General features: G+C 37.7%; 1 protein-coding gene across 1 annotated transcript; it reads left to right on the forward strand.

Moving 5' to 3' along the window:
- armc6 (armadillo repeat containing 6) lies at positions 1-7,803 on the forward strand. The gene is made up of 8 exons (XM_056740789.1): positions 1-69; positions 463-597; positions 4,908-4,993; positions 5,112-5,679; positions 5,800-5,945; positions 6,053-6,184; positions 6,803-6,940; positions 7,017-7,803. The coding sequence occupies exons 1-8, from the start codon at positions 63-65 to the stop codon at positions 7,227-7,229; spliced, it is 1,425 nt and encodes a 474-aa protein (XP_056596767.1). The 5' UTR covers positions 1-62; the 3' UTR covers positions 7,230-7,803.
- The last annotated feature ends 9,542 nt before the right edge of the window (positions 7,804-17,345 follow it).

Consider the following 17,345-nt stretch of genomic DNA (forward strand, 5'->3'; position numbering starts at 1 on the left):
CACGATTGTAATCACTTTTTGTTTTAAACGGCTTTTTCTACTATAAATTGGAATTAGTTCAGATGTCAGGTACTTTACTTTGAGAATAAAGTGTATTTTCTTTTTGTGCGTGTTATCCACGCATGATCTGTAAAGTGTCGGTACAATGGTACTGTGATGTAATTTGGTGACAGTAACATATTTCTTTCATATACTATTGGTCAGTTATTGCCCAATGTTCACACTACTTTTAAGTACTGTTTGCCCATATGAAAATGGTAATGGATTTTCTACAATAAAACATGGTCATTGAAACTATCGCAACCACAAAATTCACAATGCTATTTCTACCTTAGCCATCGTTTAAACATGATTTGCCGTAAAATAGTAATTCAGCGCACAAAATAACAATTTCACTTCAAACCATGATTCATTTTCAAAAGGGTGCAGTCATTGATATCACAAGGCTTTATTTGTGAGCAGGTTCAGCTGCAGTCATGGCCAAACGCAGGATAACACAGGACACATTTGATGCTGTGGTAGGAGAAAACATTGAAGAGTTTGACATGGACGCCAGTGAAGCATTGAAAGAGGCGATCGAGCAGTTTGAGTCTCAAGGTAAGTGACACGAATATTGGTAATCTTAAACCGTTTTATTCCAGAACCTCTTTAGACAGGTGCATCTCAAAACCCGCCACAATATTTAAAAGAAAATTTCCTTGTAAATATATGAATGAAATATATTAAATTGGAAAACCAAAACGTGAAAGTGACCTGTTTGTCAGGTATGGTGACCCATACCCGAAATGTGACCTCTGCTTTTAACCCATCCAGAGAGTAGTGAACACACATACACTCGGAGCAGTGGGCACTGGACAGTTATAACTGCATCGCCCGGAGAGCAAGGCACCTCAGTCGACTCTCCGACCCTGACAATCGAACCTTTCGGTCACGAGTTTGACTCTTTAACCATTAGGCCACGACTGCCCACCACTCGAAAAGCACTATGAAAGCATCACCATTGCGGTTTATTTTTATTTTGTATGTATTGTTTTACATTTTGTCAGGTCTCTAGACTGCGACCAAAATGCTCGTAAATGCGATCATTTTTTTTTATGACATGCTAGGTAAAATGCGAGGTTTTACGCACTCGCATTGGTTTAGGGACAAATCATTTATGCAGATGACAGCGCATGTGGTGAGAGACCAACGGTGTAACCTTTTGATTATTGTTTAATCACAAAGATAATTATCAAATTAAATTACTCTAAAACAACATGAATGCTATTGATATATTACGTATCAGAGACTCCTGTCATTGATCTTGACTAAGGCACCTCAGAATTGGAGTTGGTCCCAAGGCAGGCATGGCTACCACTGCTCCTACATAGTTAGGGTAAATACAGAGGACACATTTTCCCACTGGGTGCAAGTGCAACTTCATACTCATGATACCTTTAAATCTATTGGGAATTAATTTATTAAATTTTGAATCAAAACCTCACCAAACATTGTAAATGAACATGAATCTCTCAAGTCAAGTCCATTTTAATTGAAGTGCAAGAACAAATGGATTAAACAAATGTACCATATAATACAAATACATAGCACCACCTGACATTTCTTAAACTTGAGGAGGCAAAACAAAAGACAAAAAAGGGGAAGCAAAATGTATTACTGATCAGTTTAATGCTGCAATGCTGCCTACCCCATTCTCCCCTACAGTATCTCATAGAAGCTTCCAAAGAGTATCATAATCATGTTTTTTAATGTAAATCTTCCGGGCTCTTGTTGATTTCATCAACAGTTTTGAGTTTGACCTTATCAATATATTCCCTCATTCCTCTATGAATTTGTCTGACGTTATCAAGCTTGAAAAAGGAGCAGAGTTCCTGTATTTCCTTTTCGGCATAACAAACCCCACACACATCTGGCCAGTTGGATGGCTGCAGTACTTTGACATTGTTAAGAAGGCTCTGGTACTTTTCTTTGCGTCTATGTTTACCACGCAGGCATCCCATTCTTGTTTAGGTATTAACAGCCAAAGCATTAAAAAACTTTTGGTTTATTTATCTGCTGCGCCTTAAATTATTTGTCAGTGACACTCCCTTGAATAGCTTAAAACCCATTCCAGTCTGAGCCCCTTCTGCCCTTGGTCAAGGCTGTTCTGCTATTGTCTTCAACACGCGGACCTGCCGACTGAGACTTGCTTCAGCCTAAGGGAGCGCAAAGGTTCCATTAGAAAGGCAATTTATTAAACCACTGAAAATGCATCTCTGTTGAACTTCTTTTAGGAACAACTGAGTTATTAAAAAAAGTGCTTCTGGAGTCGAGGGTACTTCTGCCATACAGCTTTAATGGTCTTGTAACTGGATGCCACCCATCTGGTGATGTGAATTCTACCTATGTTCAGACACTGTAATGCAAGTTCCTGACAACATTCAGTGAGCTCACAGCGGTTTTGGGCTGATGCATGATAGAGACTGTACACTTTGTCAAAGAAAAACTGGAACTCATTCATCCCTGCAACTTCTTCAACAGCATCTCCAACACTCAACTCAAGATGGTGGTTCATGCAGTGCCACACCATCACGTTGGGAAACTTTTATACAATTTTGGTTGCAACACTTGATTTACTTCCAAGCATGTCAGAAGCTCCATCTGATGCTAAGCAAACAAAGCGCTCCCTCATAATATCTTCAGAGAAGCCATTATGAGATAGATAATTCATTAGAACTTGATAAATTTCTCCTGCATTAATAGCAGAAAGCTTAACTAGATCTAAGAAGAATGTTAGTGGCTCTTCACTCATCCCTAGGCTTGCTCTAATATAAATGATCAAAACTGAATTTTTACTGTTTTTGTTCCACTTTGAAGGACCTTTCCAAATACTCTCTTTCGCATTTCATTTGCTATGTGATGGCTGATTGTTGCAAATGAATGGTCTGAATGTAAAGGTTTTCCCATGTCTAGTCCATTCAACAATTGGAGATCAATATTGGTTGGTAGATCTGTGAAAGGCCTTGCAGATTTCACTATTGTAAACTGTACGAAATACCCTATCTTCTTGCAAAGAAACTGCAGCTGTGCGGCTCGGTTTGCACCAAAGGCTGTAACTAACTTTGAACCACTCAGCAATATGCATCTGGCTCCCACCTGCACTTGGCCCAACTACTTTATTTTTCTGGCAGGTTAGGCAGCCAAGTTTCTTGGTTGGCATATTAGATGGATATTGTTTTTTTTCTTTTCTCCCTGAACATGTTAGATGTCTATCATTCAGGGATATCTTGCTCATCATCTCCCTGGTAACTTCGGCCATCAGAATCCTAGGCACTATCTTGCCATGCTTCTGCCTCCTCTAATTTTTTTCTACCACAAAAACATAAAATCTATGTTACAGCCCCCCCCCCCTTGGTAGGATTAGCTTAATTTCCCCCTCTTCTAAAAAGAAAAGTGTCTATTAAGAATGATCAAACCTGTTCCTCCTCAAACTCTAAGCTCCTCTGCTCTCCATCCTGCTTCCTCGCCATGGTTATCCTCTATATGAAGAAAACAATGGCATTATGGTTTTGTTAGAATGAGCAGACAGTCAAGTAGCCTTCTGTTAAGTTTTTTTTTTATAAAATAAGAGGGAAGCCACCTAGCCCATATTCAATTAGAGAAATGTTTACTATTCCGGTAACAGGGTTTCCCACAGAAAATGTGTTAGTTTTGTTAGTCTTTAATTTCATGCAAGGAAAATGAATGGCTTGTAATGGCCTTCCTTGTTGTAGAATCTTTGGCGAACGATGATAGATAGTGCGATGACATTCTAGCAGATGCAGCTGATCCTATAGGAGAGAGTAACATGGCAGATAATGCTTTTTTTTCTAAATAGGCTTGTTAAGGAGGCAGGCGTGTGTTGCTTAGGCGACCGCTGTAAAGTGCTGTGGGAAACCCTGCAGTAAGATATTCCACGTGAAACAGAAACCAAATCTAACATTAACTTTGTGAATGTAAAGTCTAGCCTGACTTTAGCTAGCTAGCTGGCATTAGCTAACAAGAAAAAGGTTGAAACTAACTAACATCGTTAACTGCATTGTTATCGCCTCTGTTCAGAGATTCCGCCTTTGGTGGCATATCAAAGTATTCCTGACTCTTGACTTGACTCTTCCTTGCTACTTCTTGCCCTCTTAAAGCTGAAGTCCCTCAGGTCAAGCTGTCCATGTCGCTTGGGCTTGGCCTTGATGCTGAAAGCACCAGCACCGCCGATGCTATGTCGCTGACTGACGTGACGTCAATTTGAAACAAATCATTGTGTCATTATTTGCATGTTCCCCTCGTCCACAGTATTTTAGCCTATACAATATTTGCAAAAACGAAATGTTGAAATAGTGGTCAATTACCACTGGTAATATGTAAACATTCATTGATAAAATAACAGGGGATGGGAATGTTAGGGGATGGCTGCTTTAGAATGGTGTGGATTTTGACAGTTTATTTCGAGGGGGGATGCCAATGTGTAGTAAAGTACATATATAATAATTTAGTTCTGACTTTTGAGCTTTTATGTGGAACTTTTTGTGATGCCATTTTGACCAGGACTCCCTGGAAGAAGAGTTTTATATCTCAATGGGACTATCCTGGTAAAATAACCATAAATAAAATTAAAAATTTATTCTTCTGCAGCTGTATATAAAAAAATAGAACAGAACATAATAGCATGCTTTATTGGGCAAGGATGCCTGAGCATACAAGGGAATTAATCGCTGGATTTTATTTTATTCTAACTGTGGGAGAAATATTACATGTTATACACCTCTCATTCTGAATTCTGTTTCTGCACGACTTCATTGCTTTGTTTGCATAAATGAACAGTATGCAAGATATGCTCCTGTCAATACACGTCTCATGTGCCTATGTGTATGTTATTGCGTTTTTATTTGCAGGTGTGGACCTCAGTTACATTGTTAAAGCAATTCCAAAGATTTCTTCTGAAGAAAGCGAGGAGGATCAAACTCATGAGGTTCTACAGGTGTGTTTACATTTATGTTTGTTTGTTAAGCTGACCTCACTGCAGTTTGCTAGAAAATTCACTCTTTAATTTTAGAGAAAGAGTGACACATTTACCACTGAATGAATGTTGTTTTCAGGCGTTAGAGTCACTTAAAACCGCAGTGGCGTTATCATCCGCATCAGTGCAGGAGGATCTGAAGTTCTTCACCGAGCAGTGCTCTCTCAGCTTCGCTCAGCGTTACCTGGCAGCACAAAAGGGAGCGTATCCCACGATCCTCGCATGTTGTCAGAGAGCTGGGGAAAGGAAGGAAGTGCTCTCTGTCGCTCTTGAAGCCCTCTCAGCGCTAACAGATGGCCAGCCTGATCTTCTGGACGTCGACGGACAGGAGTTTTTGATCGGCACTTTAGACACGCACAAGATGGACCCCGCTCTCACCTGTCTGTGCATTCGCGTCGTTCGACACTGCTGTCTGAAACATGAGAACAACAGACAGGATTTGGTGAAGGCGGGTGTGTTGGCACTGCTGGCCGGAAGCATCACACGTCACATTGAACATGACGAGGTGGTGAGGGAAGCGTGTGGGGGGCTGAGGGTCATGACATTTGACGACGATGTGCGTGTCCCTTTTGGTAATGCCCACGAACATGCCAAGATGATCGTGTTAGAGCACAATGGACTGAAGGTCATTGTTGAAGCTGCTGAAGGTGAGCTTTGACAGATGGGACACAACAAAATTAAGTTTTGCAAACATAAAGATGAGCTCTTGTTTCATGCAACATTATCTGCGAATTTGACATATGATGTTTTGTTTATTTTTGGCACAGCTCATCCAGATAAGACTTCGGTGCTCAGTGAACTGTGCGCCACTCTGTCCCGGCTGGCCGTGAGAAATGAGTTTTGTCAAGACATCGTTGACATGGGAGGCCTGAAATTCATGATGACGCTGATGGCAGACAGTTTAGATTGTCAGGTGAATCCGAAACGTACTCTGGGCATTCTGAGTTTATGAATGGGACATAAAGAAAAAGATTTCTGTGGCATCATGGGATTGAATGCGTTGATTGTTTTGTGAACCAGGAGCTTGTGAAGCAGGTGCTCGGTGCACTGAAAGCCATCGCAGGAAATGACGATGTCAAAGATGCTTGTGTGAATGCTGGTGGGGCGGAACTCATCGTCATGGCAATGAACCGCCACGCTGCGAATCTGCAGGTGTGTCCTCTAACAGAACTATCATCAAGTTTTGAAATGTCTTTTTGCTATTCAAGCTATTATTATCTCACTTAAAGTGAGAATGCTTTTCAAATTTTTGTAGGTAAATTGTATTTTTTTTACTTTCATTTAGTTTTTTATTTTACAACATACAAAGTGTTGCTAGAAGCATTATATATTATTCATACATTAATTTTATAACAAAGGGGGGAAGAAATTGTAATATATTGTAATATCAATAGGTTTACATTTAGAAATCTGTTTAAAAATAATATAGATTTTTCTGCATATGGGCAATTCCAGCGTTATGGACTTGACATAAAAATGCTCAGAGAATGAATTTGTTACGATTTTATTGAACCATCTATTTATATTTTACTGTCTAAACATCAAAAAATGGCAGTCTATAAAAAAAGGGAAATAGTAATAGTAATATAAAATGCGCAATCCTGAAGGAATAATACCCAATGAATGGAGAAGGGATACCTCTAGTCTTTATAGAATATACATTTTCATGTGTCCATTTATGAGGAATATGTAGTGTTATGGATGTGATTCTGCATCTGTGCCGCCATGTATCCAAAGCTTTTGTCATCTGCATTTTTTCTGCTGCTTCAGGTGTCTGAACAGGGATGTGCGTCGCTGTGTGTTCTCGCTCTTCGCAAACCCAACAACTGTAAGGTCATCATGGATTGTGGTGGAGCGCTTGCTGCCCTTCAGGCCATGAAGAATCACCCAGATGAGGTCAACGTGCAGGTAACAGCATGATTTCTCATGGTCTTCTTCTGTACACCTGTACAGAATTAATCCTTTCTGTGTAATGTGTGTTAAGAAACAGGCCTGCATGCTCCTGAGGAACCTGGTGGCCCGCACACGTGACTACAGTCAGCCCATACTGGAGATGGGAGCAGAGGCGCTCATATCTCAGGCTCTGGCCGCTCACAGGGACTGCGGGGATGTGGGCAGAGCTGCTCTGAGAGATCTCGGCTGCCAGGTGGAGCTGCGAGAACTGTGGACGGGCAAGAAGGGAAGCCTGAGCCATTGAAAGAAATGTGTCGCTGCTTCATTCAAACGTTGGCAACGTAATCTCGTGTCAGCATGAGGTAATACTCATTTTATGCAGTTACCTGTAGTTCTGCAATACAAGATGTCAGGCCACATGTCTCGCAAGTAACACAGTAAATAGGCTTTTTTTAATTTTCTTTATAAGTGTGAAAAATTCTGTTATTTATAGTGGGTGGGTTTGGTTTCAGTCAATCATGAATGACACTGTGCTGATGTTCATGGGAAGAATCAAGTCTACTTAATTCAGAAATGCTGAATGTGGCTGGAGTGTCACACTGTGGTCATTTATCTCTTAATAACAAATGTAATGTGAAGAATGTCAAGAACTTCGTCCTCTCTGCTGTAGGTCTTCACCATCTGGACATTCACAACTGTGAATTTAAGTTTTTTTTACATTTACTTTCTTACATTACAAATGGTTGATTTACTAGCACTTCACATTCATGCACACAACATCAAGGCAAGGTGAGCCGCATGAGCCTCAGATTTATTGTCAGTTGTATGTGTTGGCAATTTTTTGAAGCTCTAATAAAAAGCGGACTGTCATAAACCCACCATGTGTCTGTTGATTGATAAAAGGTGAAATGAAGCAGCTCTAATTAAAATAGTCAATAACCACAAAACTACCAACATTTCACTGTTTACAGTTTTTACTAATCATAAACAGTACACGGTTACATCCAGTCCTACATATTATGTCATAAAACCCTTTGCATACTGTTGCCTGGCTGGGGGGGCTGCTTTAGAATTCATAAGTTTTACATAATTAATTTTGCAGATTGAAATTTATATTCCATTTAATATTTGACCTGTGATTCTCTCTCATTTATCTTAAATGTGTGCTTTCACTGTGCGTGCGTGTGTGAGTGTCTGTTTAAGTATGTGTGCATATTGTATGTGTGTGGAGCGTTTGTATGTGGTTCCTATGTCTGTCTTCTGTGTTTTCACCTTTTCCTTGGTTTTACAGGTATATGACTTTAGATGTTTTGCTTATAGTCAACATGTCTCATGTACAGCTGCTTTGCAACAATGAAAATTGTAAAAAGCGCTATATAAATAAAGTTGAGTTGAAAGAAACCCATTTTGTTTATTTTAATGTAAAAAATATGTTACACTTTGGAAGAATCACAACAACTACAGATATTTCAACATAACAGACCCTTTAATATAACAGGGTGTGTCATCATGTTATTTGTATTGTGCTCCCAGTTGCATAAAATATTATTGACATGCATAATAAAGCATTGAGCACTTTGACCACGGCTTTGACAATATCTGTGTCTCGTTTGGGAAGGCTGTGTCCTCCGGTGCTCCTATTTGAAGCCTGTTACATCACTGAGGCTGTCTCGTTTCATAAGAGCAGGTAGGACACTCGGCTATTGAAGCCCAATTCCGACGTCTCTAAAACGTCATAGTTATGAGAATGAAAGTCATAATAATGAGATTTAAAAAATCATAATTATGAGATACAAAATTGAAATTATGAGAAATACTGCATATTAAAAAAAATCTATAATATCTTAATCGCTCATCACAATAATATAAACACTGTCCATTAGGTCTATACGGTCAGAAAAGAAAATGGTCAAAATAGTAAACACCTCAATACATTTAAATACACAGTTACGAAACTGACTTGAAACTTAAATACCTTGACTGTATCTGAGATTTCATTAACAGGTCTTAATGAAATCTTTTGAAAGAGAACTCAAACAATAATCTATACCCTCTTAATAAAGTAAAGAATAAAATGTTCAGTGAGTATTAAGGCCTAAATGGCATTTAGGCCGAGACGAATTAAGAAAAGGGTCATTGCATGATCATGAGAATGACAAGTTCTTCTATTCCACTAAATATTGAACCACATTTTTTGATACTACTCCGGATGTTCTAATACAAATAGCTGCCGATTTTCAACGTTTTTTTGAAAATGACTGCAGGATCCTCACTTTGTGTATCAGTATAATTTTTGTACATTTCACACATTTACACACAAGTCATAAACTTAAAATGATTCAGGCAACATATGTGCAATAATAAGTCAAAAGACAGCGGTACAAAGTTAAATCAAAAATATAAAGTTACAAAACTTAACTTTGACCTCAGTCAAAAAACGATTAGCAAAAAACAAAGAATTTATGAAACCAAATATTGAACGTTGGATGCAGTATATGCCCAAAATTACTAATATTTCAAAACTAGCTTAACTGCTAACGTTACAGATATCAGAGCCAGCGACGAATTTCAGAAAGACTTGCGAGGTGAGGTTGCGTATATATATATATATTTTTTATTTAAAAAAATATTATGTTTATATAGCAAAGTAAAAATGATACACAATTTTTAGGTTTTAATTTTTTCTATCATTAAACATAAATAGGCTAATTAAGCATAAGAAGTTAAAGGTTTGTTTTGTCTTCTATTGCACATGAAAGATGATAAAAAATCACAAAAAAATAATGTTCGCTTGTTACATCAATCATTCACACAATGTAGTATTACCAATTTAATTACTATTATGGAAATCAGTCTGCAGCTGACCAAAAAAAGTTGCAACTTCGTAAACAAATTATAAACATGAAAGATTATAGGCTATTGTTATCACAGTAAAGCTTCAACAGTAAAGTTTAAACACATAATGGATCTCATTTATGAAACGAGCGTACGACCAAAAACGGCGTACTGTCGTTTCCACCCAAAACTTGGCATTTATCAAAATGGACATGAGCGATTGCTACGATCAAATCTCATGACAGGTCTCAGGCTGAAGTACCCAAGTTTTAAGACCCCTTTTACCCTTTTTAAACTGATAAGGAATAACGACAATTAAAAAGATAAATTACGTTTTTTCGTTTAGTAAAAATAGATTCCAATGCGATTTCTTATTGATAAATTATTTTCTTTTCTAGGCTATATTGTATGATTATTTAAATGCTTAAAAAAATACAAGGTTAACGGGTTCTTTTGTGTACAAAACATTAATGACATTTTAGGCTACTTTTCCAATAATTTACGATGATTAAAATGCACAATTAAAACAATAACATTTGAATTGTTTTGTTGGGTTATTCCTGACTCTTGTTGGGTTATTTCTGTTACAACTCAGCCAGTTGGGTTGAAATGGGTATCGAAAGGCATTTATAATTTCAACCGTCGACCGGTTCGCCACTGCTGACAGAAAAGAGGTAAGTTAAAATTTGAATATTTACACTGTAAAAAAGGTCCCCGTAAATGTACAGTAGGGCCTAAAGTACTGGCAGCAGTGGTTCCAGCCATTTACTGTAATTTACAGGCTTGCAACCGCTTTTTCATTTTACAGTTGTGCTGTAATTCCACAGTAAATTACTGGCAGTTATTTACCGCAATTGTACAGTTCAAGTACAGTTTTCTGTTTTACGGCTGTACTGTAATTTCACAGTAATGTACTGTTAGCTATATAGCGCAATTGTACGTTTAAGTTTCTGTTTTACGGCTGTACTGTTATTCACAGTAAAGTACTGGCAGCGATTTACCATAATTGAACAGTTTAAGAACAGTTGTATGTCATATGGCTGTACTGTAATTTCACAGTAATGGCTATGTTATTTTATATTTACTCTACTGCCCAGATAGCAAATAAATACCTTATATCTCTGAGAGATGTGTAATAAAATTTTGAATAATTGGGGAAAAAAACACAGACACCAAGCAAATGCAAGTATTGTGTTTAATTGATGCTGACAATAAAATCTACTCAAATGCAGCAAAAATACATACAATGTCAAAAGAGATGCCAAAAAACAATCAAACTATCATATATACAACTGAAAAAGAACAACAAAAACAAAGTCACACAATACAACAGAAACTTTAAAATACAATGGAAAATACGCAACAAGTAATGTCAAACAATAAACTAAAAGCAACATATACTGTAAATAGTTACACAATACAAAAAGCACAGCAACAATAAAATGAGCACTAAATTCATATATTAAGGATTCAATTAAAACAATGTAAAAGATTTAGTGCATAAAAAATATAATAAAAGAAACCAATAAACGAACTGAATATTTTCCCATGTACAGCTCTCCGGTTCACAGATTTGGCCTGGGTTTTTTTATTGCCAGCTTCATTTACCAGACTGTGTATTCACATCCACTACACCAAATATTACAAGATCAAGTACCTTGAATGTTTGAAAACATGCTGTCAGTATTACAGGTTCTGTGTGTAAGTTTCAGAGTCCACTATTGGCGATGTAGGAAATTGCAGCTTACAGCTCCGATACCCCCCTCTCCCTCCCATTAGAGAGGCTACGGTTGGCGTCACAGGACAAAAGGGTTCCGTAAATAATAGCGGCCATTATCGGTGGTGTTGATATTTGCAATCTACGTCTCTCAGGCGAACAACAGACCGAAGCTACGGACACAAGACAGAGATGTCGTCGTCTGAGACAGCAGAGAGTAACCTTTGCAAGTCAAGTGACGAGGCTTATTTACAAAGAAAAATAAAAAATTAAATTGACTTAATTCATTATTTACTCTAATCGTTATAGTGAATATTATTGTTACTTGTTTAGCATTGTGTCAGTGATGTATTCGCTTATTTTGCATAGCATTTTTTGGCACGATAACTTGGTTCGTAACTTATTGCCTATTGAAACCGCTTGCTAATGCTAAAGGCGTGTAATCTAACCGCGAAAGTTTTAGCAGACGTTTGGCATGACCCCAATTGATCAATTGTATCTTCTCTAATTTTCGTCTAGACTGTATTGCTTATAAAATATAAGCAACTTGGAAGTTTGGATTTATCCTATCAATTATTAAATTACACATTTGTATGCACAGAAGCTAAGCAGTATTATAATATAATTTACACCCGATTTTTGCAAATTATGATTGTAAAAATGATTTCTAACTTGATTTGCACACGGCCATGAAAAAAAGGAATTATAGTACAATTACAAAGTGCTTAAAACAAGGAAAAACTCACTTGATGCTCATGATCATCTATTAGCTAAAAGCTATCAAACAAACAGTTCAGTTACATTGCGGAAATTAGACAAACTTCCGGTCCAGCAGAAAGCTGGCAACTTCGGCGTCGCTTAGCAAACCGTTGTCCTGCTTCAGTGCCCTCCATTTGGGAAAAGCCACGCCGATGTTTATTCGGGTTTCTGCCGTTTTTTGTGTCGACTTCGCCATGCTGCATCGCATTTTCTCTTTTTTGAACGAATAGATTGCCGCTCTATTGGCTCTTGTGCAGAGTATGTGTGGTCCGCCACTAGCGCAAATTTTGCTTCTTACTGCAACAAAGAACCGTTAATATTTCTAATAAAAAACACGACAAGTAAATGCTGTTATTGTTCTTCCTCTTCTTTTGCTAATCCTTCTATGTAGTGGCTTTGCAAGCTGCCTCAAAACACAGCCGAAGAAGAAGAACTAGTCCCGTGCATCCTTCGTTTTACGAAACGCGCTTAGTTTGTCCGTGTAGTGCTACTATAGGAACATGGCTGTGCACATTGATAAATTACATGTACGGGTGTGCCCGCGGTGTATATACATAAAATTGCTCATTGTAAGGTAATATAAACATTTCGGTTCATTTTGTAAGGTATTTCTTCACCACTCACAACATAGTTTTGTATTATATATTACATATTGGTGAATAAATCCTTCAAAATCCTACACACTGTACCTTTAAGCCAAATTACTACAAATTGCTTTTGGAACTAATACTGATATCAGGCAAATTACAGTACATACAAGACCAATAAGAAACACATCATTTTCTAATTGTTACAGATTCAGTTGAAATTGTACAAAAGTAAATTTAATTACAGTACGGTGGATGTAAATTAACAGTAACTGGCTGGCAACCCTGCTGCCAGTAATTTACTGTAAATTTTACAGGATTCTTTTTAAAGTGCAGACTGCAAGCAAAACATCCACTTATTTAGTGCCAACAAACCTGACAATGTTTTCTACAAACAAAACTCAATCATGGATAAACTTTGAAGAAAAATGATTGCATATGAAAAAAAGCCAATTGTGTAGGTAACAAAACCTGTTAGTTTAGATTTAAATAAAAGTTTCAACTTACCGAACTGTATTGAAGATCAAGAAAAAGGATGCATCCGCGGTAGAATTTGAATTACGGACTTCTGGTTCTTAGTGAGAGGAAGCATTCCGGGAAATGAAGTCCTTTTCATAAGCCGCATTTGACGCTGTATTCGCAAATTGACTACAACTTCCAAGATGCATGGCAAACTACATCATTGTACCTGTAAAGACATCAGTCTTGCTCGATTTCATGAAGCACTGCGAATACTGGATCAGTGATTAAAAAGCAGGCGAAGCAGTTGGCTCTCAATGCTCAAACTGTACCATTCAGTCACAAAAAACAACAATACAAATAATATAAAAAAATAATATAAAATCGTGTTTAATGATATAAATGTTTATATAATATAACATCATATAATATATCCCTTCTTAAAATTAGCTGTTGTATTCTTCATTTGATATAAATTGTTTTTTAGGTGCGTTCTCAACTCAACTTTATTTATATAGCGCTTTTTACAATTTTCATTGTTACAAAGCAGCTGAACACGAGACATATTGACTACAAGTAAAACAACTAAAGTCATACACCTGTAAAAACAAGAAAAAGGTGAAAACACAAAAGACAAACATACAAATGCTCCACACACACACAAGATGCATACATACTTACACATCGACGCACACACGCAAACACACTCGCACACATGCACAGTGAAAGCACACATTTGAGATAAAGCAGAGAGAACCACAGGTCAAATATTAAATGGACTATAAACTCTTGTATGCAATATTAATTATGTAAAACTTCTGAATTCTAAAGCAGCCCCAAACGGTGGCGAGGAACCCAAAACTCCAATCGTGAAAAAGATACTCAGGAGAACCCAGGCCCAACCAGGGGATTCCAGTTCCCCTCTGGTAAAAGCTGCTGCCTCTGCACAAGCTCAACAGTGCTTGCACAACAAGTCTAAATAAAAAATAAATAAACTTACTAATAAGGTAAATTATAGATTTAAGATTATCATTAACAATCTAATAGCATTTTAAATTTTGTAGTGAAATCGTGTCAAGTCGCCGCATCCTTTATCCAGCTCTATCATCTCAGCTCTTGTCAGGTCACCGTTTCCCATTCTCAGCTCTGCAAACAGGTCGGGGCATGAGCTGGGATTGAACCAGCAACCTTTGATTTACCAGTTCAGTGGTTTAACCCACTAGACCACCATCTCCATCTCCATAAATAATGCAGCCTAAATCCTCTGAGGATTAATATTATGGAAGTGTAGTGTATGCAAGATTGAAAAGATGCGTCTTTAGTCTAGATTTAAACTGACAGAGTGTGTCTGCCTCCTGGACAGTGCAGGGCGGAATATTCCAAAGTTTAGGCGCTAGATAAGAAAAGGATCTACCACCTGCACTTGATTTTGAAATTCTAGGTATTACCTATTATATTATAGAGACAATTCATACCGGTTATATTCATTCAAATTAATATTCAAGAAAAGTAATGAAAACCTTTTTCATTCTAAACATTTAAAAACCACACTGATGCTAGCTTTTATGATTATTATAGATTGGCCTACATGTGCTTATCTTATGAAAGCAGTAATTTTTCTAAGCATACAAATTATGTGTTCAGGCGACATTTTTTTTTTGAATATTTTCTAAAAATTCATATTTATTTATCTTATATTTCAATAAAATTGTCTTATAAAACATTACTTTATTTTCATCAAGTCTGATGAAACTTTCAACCTATTCTTTCTAACTGCAAAGAAATAAAAAAGGGCCGTAGCCAAGGTTTGAAAATTTGTAAGAATATAAAACCTCATATTACCAATAAATTCTATAAATTATTCAACATGAATAAATTGACTGATTTATGAAGTTAACAAATTATAAACGTACAGTTGAAAGAAAAAGTATGTGAACCCTTTGGGCTTACTTGGATTTCTTCATAAATTGGTCAAAAAATGTGTTCTGATCTTCATCTAAGTCACAACAATAGAGAAACACAGTATGCTTAAACTAATACCGCACAAACATTATACGTTTTCATGTTTTTATTGAAAACAACATGTAAACATTCATACTGCAGGGTGGAAAAAGTATGTGAACCTTTGGGTTTAATAACTGGTTGACCCTCCTTTGGCAGCAATAACCTCAACCAAACGTTTCCTATAGTTGCAGATCAGACCTGCACAACGATAAGGAGAAATTTTGGACCATTCCTCTTTACAAAAGTGTTTCAGTTCAGCAATATTCTTGTGATGTCTGGTGTGAATCGCTCTCTTGAGGTCATGCCACAGCATCTCAATCGGGTTGAGGTCAGGACTCTGACTGGGCCACTCCAGAAGGCATATTTTCTTCTGTTGAGCCCATTCTGTTGTTGATTTACTTCTATGCTTTGGGTCGTTGTCCTGTTGCATCGTCCATCCTCTGGACAGATGATCTTAAGTTTTCCTGCAAAATGTCTTGATAAACTTTGGAATTCATTTTTCCATCGATGACAGTAATCCGTCCAGGGCCTGAGGCAGCAAAGCAGCCCCAAACCATGATGCCCCCTCCACCATATTTCACAGTTTGGATGAGGTTTTGATGTTGGTGTGCTGTGCCTTTTGTTCTCCACACATAGCGTTGTGTGTTCTTTCCAAACAACTCAATTTTGGTTTCATCTGTCCACAGAATGTTTTGCCAGTAGTGCTGTGGAACATCCAGGTGCTCTTTTGCAAACTTCAAACGTGCTGCAATGTTTTTTTTGGACAGCAGTGGCTTCCTCCGTGGTGTCCTCCCATGAAGTCCATTCTTGTTTAATGTTTTCCTTATTGTAGATCTGTCAACAAAAATGTTAGCATGTGCCAGAGATTTCTGTAAGTGTTTAGCTGACACTCTAGGATGCTTCTTCACCTCATTGAGCATTCTGCGCTGTGCTCTTGCAGTCATCTTTACAGGACGACCACGCCTAGGGAGTGTAGCAACAGTGCTGAACTTTCTCCATTTGTTGAACATCTGTCTTACCATGGACACATGGACATCAAGGCTTTTAGATATACTTTTGTAGCCCTTTTCAGCTTTATGTAAGTCAACAATTCTTGATCGTAGGTCTTCTGAGAGCTCTTTTGTGCGAGGCATGGTTCACATCAGACAACGCTTCTTCAAAACTGCAAACTCAAAACTGGTGTGTTTTTTATTGGACAGGCCAGCTTTAATCAACACATCCAATCTCATCACATTGATTGGACCCCAGGTTGGCTGACTCCTGGCTCAAATTAGCTCTTGGAGAAGTCATTAGCCTAGGGTTTCACATACTTTTTCCACCCTGCACTATGAATGTTTACATGTTGTGTTCAATAAAAACATGAAAACGTATAATGTTTGTGCGGTATTGGTTTAAGCGGACTGTGTTTCTCTATTGTTGTGACTTAGATATAGATCAGAACACATTTTATGACCAATTTATGAAGAAATCCAAGTAAGCCCAAAGGGTTCACATACTTTTTCTTTCAACTGTATGTATCTATGGATAGGACTTAAAACTGTGGCTATAGTTTTTCTAAAACAAATTTTGTTAAAGGAGGATGAATCTTCGCTCGAGCGGGCTTCGATCTTATGTTGACCCAGACACCATAATGGGATGCAAGTGAGCAATGTCTCTTGCCCCTACACCGCTGCTGATACATTAGTGTCAACTGCAATTAAGTTATTGTCTTTGGTAAAACAGTCACTAACATGACAGGGCAATAAATGATAAAAAAGATTATAAAACATCTACATCTAATAGCTTATTAGTTAAATAGATACATAAATAGTGGATCTTTCGTAAGTTACATGCATTGTCATGGCAAGGAGTCAGAAATGGAAGGGAACCCCCCTAGGCCTACAGTAATGCTTTAACCCTTCCGTTCAGCAGCCAATGGGAACTCATCAGGCTTACGCGTTCAAACTGGGCAAGTGGCCAGATTGCTCAAAAACACGCGAAATTGACGTCTCACGTCATGCGTTGAGTATGCGTTGTTTGCGCGTCGAGAACGCGTTGTTTGCGAGTAGAGAACGCGCTG

Source organism: Triplophysa dalaica, chromosome 3, assembly GCF_015846415.1.
Source record: "Triplophysa dalaica isolate WHDGS20190420 chromosome 3, ASM1584641v1, whole genome shotgun sequence".
Classification (NCBI taxonomy): Eukaryota; Metazoa; Chordata; class Actinopteri; order Cypriniformes; family Nemacheilidae; genus Triplophysa; species Triplophysa dalaica.

Coding starts and splice junctions, on each gene's coding strand:
- armc6 (XM_056740789.1), top strand. Junction 598..4,907: donor CGAGCAGTTTGAGTCTCAAG/GTAAGTGACACG, acceptor TTTTATTTGCAG/GTGTGGACCTCAGTTACATT. Junction 6,185..6,802: donor GCCACGCTGCGAATCTGCAG/GTGTGTCCTCTA, acceptor CTGCTGCTTCAG/GTGTCTGAACAGGGATGTGC.